This window comes from Anolis carolinensis, chromosome 4 (genome assembly GCF_035594765.1).
Source record: "Anolis carolinensis isolate JA03-04 chromosome 4, rAnoCar3.1.pri, whole genome shotgun sequence".
NCBI lineage: Eukaryota > Metazoa > Chordata > Lepidosauria > Squamata > Dactyloidae > Anolis > Anolis carolinensis.
The window spans coordinates 40961527-40970281 of NC_085844.1; the positions used below are offsets into that span (position 1 = coordinate 40961527).

Consider the following 8755-nt stretch of genomic DNA (forward strand, 5'->3'; position numbering starts at 1 on the left):
AAGGATGAAGTTGCAAAAAGAAGGAATTTTCACCTTGAACAAAGGAATTGCTGAGATCTTATTCTGCCTGCGTTTGACATTTGGTGTAAGCTTGGTTCCCTCTTTTTCCAACCAATCTCCAGTAGATGTCTGTTAACAAATGTGGGAGGCTGGGATAGGATAGAAACAGTGAGGGATCTACAATACTTGTGGCCTGGGAGTGGCCATAAGGAAGACATGAAGTTAGTTATGTCTTGGTTCATTAAGTTCTCTTCAAATAGATTTCAGTGCTGTGTTCATAGCAGTATTTGTTTGGGGCTCATTTGTGCTGTCTCAGGTGCCATGCAGAGGATGATTGAAGTACCTGCTCTCTTTCCTAGGTATAAATCAGCAGCCCGACCCAGGCTTCACTGGGGCTACTACTCCTCAAAGTCCCCTGATGTCGCCAAGAATGGCGCATAGCCAGAGTCCCATGATACAGCAGTCTCAGGCCAATCCTGCCTACCAGTCCTCCACAGAGATGAACGGATGGGCACAAGGGAATATTGGTGCAAACAGGTAGGTTCTCACAATTCGAAATCATTGTGGCTTGTCTGTGACTTGCAGCATGTCAGTTTTTACTCTTGTCACATAACTCATTCATGCACTTCTTCAGCAACCATCGTTTGATGACTCTTTTCCTCCTGTGCGCATTAAGAAAGAGGTGCAGCATTTGAACATGGCCATCCACATAGCACTGCAACTCTGCAGCTTGACACCAGAATCGTTGTTGAAATCAAAAGAAAAACAAGAGAAGGAAATCTTAATTGTACCTTCCCTCATGGACTGTTTTTCCATCATAATTTACCAGATATACTTCAACAGGGTGAATTAATGCACATTTTAAAAAATTAGAGATGTTACTGTGATTGTATGACGCCATATAGGAGCAGATGAAAAGCTCTTATTCCATTTGTCGGAATTTTGTGAGCATTGGTATTTAATGTGTTGTCGAAGGCTTTCATGGCCAGAATCACAGGGTTGTTGTATGTCTTTCGGGCTGTGTGGCCATGTTCCAGAAGCATTCTCTCCTGACGTTTCGCCCACATCTATGGCAGGCATCCTCAGAGGTTGTGAGGTATGGAATACCTCACAACCTCTGAGGATGCCTGCCATAGATGTGGGCGAAACGTCAGGAGAGAATGCTTCTGGAACATGGCCACACAGCCCGAAAGACATACAACAACCCATTGGTATTTAATCGCATGGAAGTCCTTCTTTTAAAAAAAAGCTTTGTGGTTTGTGAGAACATTTGTCCACTATCATTCCCTTTTTACTGTAAGAATATCCAGAATAAAATTTATTTAAGAGCTTATTTACAAGCAATGTTCTAACTATCAAAACAACTGAATTCATAATGCAATCCTGTGCAGTTGTACACAGAAGTAAGTTTTGGCACTTACTCCCAGGCAAATATGGATATGGATGCAGCCTAAATTTTGAAAGCATTTCATTTGTTTTAAAGCTTATCTTCATCAAAGGCTGTGTTTACATTTAATTTCTGAGGTTTATTCCACCATTAAGAAAATTGCTTGAAGCAGTTTGATCCTTACAGGACTATCTTTTTTAGAATATACACATGCCTCTGATACTTCATTGATTCTCTGAAATGGATGTGCCAGTCTCACAACTATCTGAGAATCACACTAAGGGCAGCTCAGAATATTTCAGTTTATCTTTTCATCTTGATGATGAAACATAAGTGGGTGAAATAGCAAATATTCTTCCACAAACAACTAGATACATACAAATTGGGAAAATTATGGTAAAATCATTGCCTAAACCTGATCCCATGAATTACCAAAATCATGCCTTTTAGACTCCTTTGCCAGGTCTATCAACAAATCTTTTAAAGTGTTCCAAGAGTATTTGCACCCTGAGTGACTTTTAATTTGGACCTTTTGATTCTGACATGCCGATGTGTACTTCATCCTGTAGCATGTTTTCACAACAATCTCCACCACACTTTGGGCAGCAAGCCAACACCAGCATGTACAATAACAACATGAACATCAATGTATCCATGGTGACCAACACAAGCGGTATGAACAACATGAACCAGATGACAGGGCAGATCAGCATGACCTCAGCAACCTCTGTGCCTACATCAGGGTTGTCCTCCATGGGTCCTGAGCAGGTGAGAACTCTCGGCCTGGAGCACTTCAGGAAATAGAAGTTTTTTTCATGTTGTGGATGAGATCTCTGTAATGTTGTGGATGAAACATAACTCAGGCCATATGAATGTTACTGTGGTTTGTTTTTAAAAGGTAAGTAAGAGTCTTTAGGGTTAGAATTGTATGTTCCTTTTATATAAAGACAGCTTTACATTCCCAAATATTTATCACATTGACACTGCTGCTACTTAGCAAACACAATTTGCTCAGAAGCCATCTTAAGTTACCAAATAGGAAATAAGCATTTCCTATTTCTACAAGCCGCACTTGTACTCATTCTATTCTTTTAAATTAAATTCAGGATAAATCTGAAGAGGCATGGTTTGTAGCCTTAAAGAGTCTTCTGCGAAATCTTGGGCAGGATGTATATGTATTTGTGTCCAGGCACATATACATATATCACCAAGTCTATCAAGTATGCATAAGTATAACATAGTACAGAAAGAAGTTGGTTGGAGCACATGCATGGCACTTCATATAAAATGCACCTTCTTATTCAGACTTTCTTTTTTACAAGAAAGGTTTCTATTTGCATGCTCTACTATAGTCAGCTAACAGTCAGCTTCTGTTTCTGTGGTTAACTTACAAACTAGTCTTTACCTTACTTTAGGTTAATGATCCTGCTATGAGAGGAGGCAATCTTTTTCCGAACCAGCTACCTGGAATGGATATGATAAAGCAGGAGGGAGATGCATCACGGGTAAGAAAGAATTAATATCTCAGTCTTGAATCTGTTAAAGACACAAATACTGTTCCATTGGAAAGCAATGAACAGCTGTAGGTAAACATCCAAGCAGGATGACTCTCCCTAAATGAACTTCTAAACTTTTTTTACTGGAAATCCATCCTTGGAACCATATCTCTTTATAACCCAAATACAGTAGAGTCTCACTTATCCAACACTCGCTTATCCAACGTTCTGGATTATCCAACGCATTTTTGTAGTCAATGTTTTCAATATATCGTGATATTTTGGTGCTAAATTCGTAAATACAGTAATTACTACATAGCATTAATGTGTATTGAACTACTTTTTCTGTCAAATTTGTTGTATAACTTGATGTTTTGGTGCTTAATTTGTAAAATCATAACATTGTTTAATGTTTAATAGGCTTTTCCTTAATCTCTCCTTATTATCCAACATATTCGCTTACCCAACATTCTGCCGGCCCGTTTACGTTGGATAAGCGAGACTGTACTGTATATGATGAAAATCATGAATTTAGCACCAGTTCAGCAAACAGAAGTGTCCCAAAGTATGTAAACTATTTACATAACTTGTACAGAACAGACTATACTGTGTAAAATTAATTTATTAGAAAGTTAGACCCTGTTGAGTTTGACTCCATTGTAATCATTATTATTTCACTGTGCCTGGAAATTGGGAGTCATATATTTGGAGAGGGTTCTGCCAATTTGAAGTCTATAGAATAAGAGTTAGAAGAGACCACAAGGACCACCAAATCCAACCCCTTGCCATGCAGGGAAACACTGTTAAAATACCCCCAACAGATGGCCATCTAGCCTCTGCTTGAAAACTTCCAGAGAAGATTAAAGTATATGTGTATTCATTACTATTAATGCATCTTTTTTGTCTTGCAGAAATATTGCTGACGCTGACGATTGCTTATATCTTCAACTGACTGGCCTTTCCAGACCAAACTACTTACCAGTTTGAAGAGCTGCATACGTTTGGTCTTGCCCCAATTGTTCTGCCAGTCAGTTCTTCTGGAAAAAGTAGAAATTAGTGCTGCAAACAGAACAATGCCACTCTTGAGTGGAATCGAAACCGTTGTTGGTGGAAGAGCAGACTCTTCTTTGACAGTCTGAAGCTAGCGTGCAGACAGTTGCTCAGTCTGTTCACTGCATTCACCTTAGTGCAACTTAGATCTCTCCTGCAAAGTAAATGTTGATAGCCAGTTTTCATAAACCATGTCAGATTGAATGTATTTAAATGTATGTATTTAAGGAAAACCAACCATCCTCTCATTCTGTTCTGTTTTTAGGTTTAGATCTTGATCTCTTTCTTTGTTTTCCTTAGCTACACAGTCTAGTGCAAAGGATTCAGTTCCACCTGGAAATCAGTGGCCTTCTCTTTGGAAGGTAAAGAGTACGCTGGATGGTGACTCCCAGAGTGGGAGATAACACAATGCAGACATTGGGCATCTAACTAATAGGCTTGAGAAGCGTGTGTCTGGTGACTAGGTGTATACCATGCTAGAAAACAACAGCAGTCAGTTTTAAATAGGTTTACATTAGTAAACAGGCTAAGATACCCTATCAGAGGGCTGTTTATAAATCCTTTGGGTTACTTTAAATAAAACCATGAGTCATGCACTATTTAAGTTTTCATTTCAATTCATTTCAGCATCCTAAGAGTTGACTAGAATTAATGTTCTTGCTTTTTCTCCTGCCTTCAGTTGCCATTTCTCTTTGCTTTTCCTACAAGATTGAGAAATGTGTAACCCCCATCCAATCCGTAGGCCTGTTACCTGAGCTCTAAATCACAGGTAGCGATTAGTTGCTGAATAACAATTTTAAATAAAGGTGCATCTCTTGGTGATGGAAGTGGCAGGATTGAGGCAAACCGTCAAAGTGAAAGGCATCTCCTATAAATGAAACATTTTCCATTTTCCCATCTCCACAACTAGGGAAAACACTGACTTAAGCGATGGCAGATATCACTACAGAATTAACCATCAGATGTTCTAATTATTTTGAAGCAGTGTGGACTATGAGAAAGTTTTGTAAGGTACATAAAAAATAGTTTCTATGTAAACAAGCAATAATTTAAGTTAAAGACTTTAGTGTTTTAATTGTATAATTTTGTGAGGTATACATGTTGTGGAGTTGATTTCCAAATGAGGTACTTCAGTATTAAATTAGATATCTTCATAGCCGTGAGTGTCTCCTGGAAAAAAAGTGTTTTGTAAAGGATCACAATGCCTTGATTAGACCTAATTTGTAGGCTTGAGACTCTTCATTTTCTAAACCTTGCGATTCTGCTCATAAGTCATTTATCTAAACTTATATTATATGCAGCCACTGTAGGAGCCAATTCTTGACTTTTTTGTATGTTTATATTCTTTCTTAATAATCTTAGAGAAACTGTTGTTCAGCAGCCCACTGCTTATAGTGGTTTTACTCTTTCCTGCTGTGGTTTGAGTAATCTTTTAGTATAAAAGCTAACATCCGTTTCTGAGGACTTGAAATATCAGGAAACTGATTGTTTTTCAACCTCCTGTTTTTCTCTTACCCACAAGCCACACACTTTCGTACCTGGACTCAAATTTTGGATGTTATTTAAAATGCAATGCATTTTATATTATCTCAATCATCATTCATGTCTTTGGGAGTGGAAGGTTTCTTACCTTGGAATCTGGTTTGCTTGTGATGAAGGTTGAAATATACAAAGAATCCGACTTTCATAGAATGCTGAAAATAATACGTTGAGTATATAGAGTGCATTTCAAACCATTTGTTTCCTGTTGAGTATCCCTCCTGTTACACTGGGAGGAACTGCATTTCTCAGCAGTCAACACTTTTGTAGATTGAAACACAAAAGTCGCTATTCAAACAACTGAGCCATCTGGTAGAAATCAGTGTCAGCCTTGAGCTCCATGATATTTACATTGAAATAATGTATAAATTAACCTACATCTAGAGGAATTAAAACTCTTTGTATCAGATGATGTTTAGGTGAGTTTGCCTTGATAATATTTCAGTTATTAGACCTCAGATCTGTTTTTAATAGAACAAATATGTAATTCTAAATGGGACCTAGTTCAAATTATGTCTACACCATTCACTGATTCTTCAGTTGAGCTTAGAATCATTGTATTCATCTTGATTTTTTTTAAACTTTCACCACAATAAATGGATTTAGGCATTTAATCATGCTAGAGACAAAGAAAATGATACCAATGTCTTTTCTATAATCAGTATTTCTTATTCAGTACACAACAAGGTTGCTAGAGATACTGGTTGGGTTTTCTGTTAGAACATAATCAGTGTTTTTCATATTGACACTTAAATGCAAAAGAAATCATTTTTCATATTAAGTCAGAGGAATACATATAGATAAACAATAACACAAAACAAAGCTCCATTTGACCAAGTTTGTTTGGGTACACTTGAGAATCAATGGATCTTTTCCAGCATTTTAAGTAGTTACCCCAACTTTCAGGATATTGCCTCCACCTGTCTTTCTATTGGCTGTACTAACTGAAAGCAGTGTTTCTGCCATTTATACAATGCATTTTTAATCTGTATTAAAAAAAATGGAGCTCATGCAGGCTTAACACAAAGGTGGTTCAGCACTACTTGCAAAACCCAAAGATACACAATCAGTTTTGAAATGCAACTTAAGCCATTAATTGTTGGTGTGAATTTAAAGTTTTCTAGTATTTGTATGGTAGTATTGCTGCCTAAGAGCAAAAGCATTCTCTGCACAAGAAAATTACTGTAGTGGCTTTGATTTTTAATTAGAAATTTCTCCCTGGTGTTTCTTTGTAGACTAAAACAAAATCTTTTCGGTTTCTTACTACAGGTAAAGCTATGTGCAAGAACCTCAAAATGCTAAAATCTAGCATAATGCCTTAGATCTGTTTTTAAGTCTTGTATATTCCTACATAGCTGTCTGATGTATTATATTTGTATAGTGAATTGTGTACAATTTTGGAATAAGCGCATCATCACTTAGCTTTCAGTCGTTGAATAGAGATGATGGACACATTTCTTCAGACATTGACTCATTTATTTTGTTTTTTTTCCTTTTTTGCCATTTGTGGGTTTTATTTGTACAGTTCCTCATGAAGTTACATCTGAGATGTGTATGAGTGTGTGTATATGAAAAGATTATACGAGGGTAAAACTAAGCAATATATAAACTATGGTTCTTCAGGAGAAAGCTTACAGTGTTTTCAGGTTGTGATTTATTTTCAAAACTGAGTTGACTCTGAACATCACTTTGTTCACCTGCATTGATGTTTGTATTTCTAGTGTGAGCAGTTTATGCAAAGGTAGATATATTCAGAGAAATTTTAAATACATTTATGCAAGTTAATATTGCTTTGCTGATGCTGTTTGCTTATTTGATGTTAAATAATGCTATTGTAAATAAAGAATTCTGTTATTGCATCATTTAATAAATTTTAATGCCTTCGGGTTTTACATGGCTTTAGATACAGCAGCTTTTCTTCTATTGTGCCTTTCTGCATTTGAGCTGACATCTGGGTTGAACTCCATCTACAACTTACCTTATTGGCTCCATTTTACTTTTACATGTTCTAGAACTGGGACATTTGAACTGTTTAAGTAATGTAATCTTGATCTGAGTGAAGTACAAATTACATAGTTGTGTACACACAAGTAACTCTGTCTGCCTTGGAGACCTGTGGGCCAAAACACATTCTGGTGCCTCAAATGTTAGACCTGTTTCTGCGTATATTTGACCTGCTGATTCCAAAAATGGCACTAGTTTTCCCATATCAGGTCTAGTTTTTGAGATATGCAACATTTGCCATATACAAGTTTTCATCTGCTTTCTCATAGAAAAACATGATAACCATATCTAAGAAAGTAGAGCTGATGCTGCCTGTCCAATGCAATTTTCTGAATCAACACTCCAAATAATGCCAGGAACAAGCCTAAAAACCAAGACACCAAGAAAAACGTTGTGCTATATATTGGGTATTTACTTAACCAATTTATATAGAATTTGATAAAACATTTACCAAAGCAGTTATACCATAATCACAATACAATAGTAAAATATTAAAATATGCACTGCCCTTCCTCTCTCTCCATATATAAGGCATAATCAGCAGCTCACGTAGTTTGATTAACAAGATAATTTAGGAAAGTCTGGATGAAAGTAAGTACTTTAATCAAGCACCAAAGAGTAAAAATTGTTGACATAGTTAGCAATAGATCCTATAAATATTAATGCTCGATGCTCATCACTTTAGATAGTTCTCCTGTTGCTTATCTAATCCATGGCATAATTCTAGCCGTGTTCAGAAAGAATTAGGAGGAATATTGGTGAATTAAGTGTTGCTTCTAGAATATTCAGAAACTGTAAAAGGTGAAGTGGCTCCATCATGGTTTAAATGATTGCCACCCACAACCTTTACTCCCTTGGCCTCCTGCAAGATGTCACTTCACGGTGTTGTCGAAGGCTTTCATGGCCGGGATCACAGGGTTGTTGTATGTCTTTCGGGCTGTGTGGCCATGTTCCAGAAGTATTCTCTCCTGACGTTTTGCCCACATCTATGGCAGGCATCCTCGGAGGCATGGATAAACTAGGCAAGGAAAGGAAAAAATATGTATCTGTGGAGAGTTCAGGGTGTGGCAAGAGTCCTTTGTCACTGGGAAGCCAGCATTAATATTTCAGTTAATAACCCTAATTAGCATTGGAAAGGTTTTGTCTCTTGCCTGGGGGGCATCCTTTGTTCAGTCATTAGCGTCCTTGGGTCTCCTCTGCCCTCAGAGTGTTGGTTCCCATCAAAGGACTCTTGCCACACCCTGGACTCTCCACAAAAAAGAATTGCTGTGTAGAGGAG

At 37.3% G+C, this 8755-nt stretch overlaps 1 protein-coding gene across 9 annotated transcripts in view; it reads left to right on the forward strand.

The window, feature by feature from the left end:
* The window catches only part of ncoa2 (nuclear receptor coactivator 2), a 162810-nt gene extending 155446 nt beyond the window's left edge, over positions 1-7364 (forward strand). For all 9 annotated transcript variants that reach the window (XM_062980269.1, XM_062980267.1, XM_062980270.1 and 6 more), the window contains 4 exons: positions 360-537; positions 1957-2155; positions 2803-2892; positions 3795-7364. In XM_062980269.1, coding sequence (XP_062836339.1) covers positions 360-537; positions 1957-2155; positions 2803-2892; positions 3795-3806 — 479 coding nt within the window. In that variant the 3' untranslated portion in view covers positions 3807-7364. The remainder of the gene's footprint in view (positions 1-359; positions 538-1956; positions 2156-2802; positions 2893-3794) is intronic.
* Positions 7365-8755: the final 1391 nt, after the last annotated feature.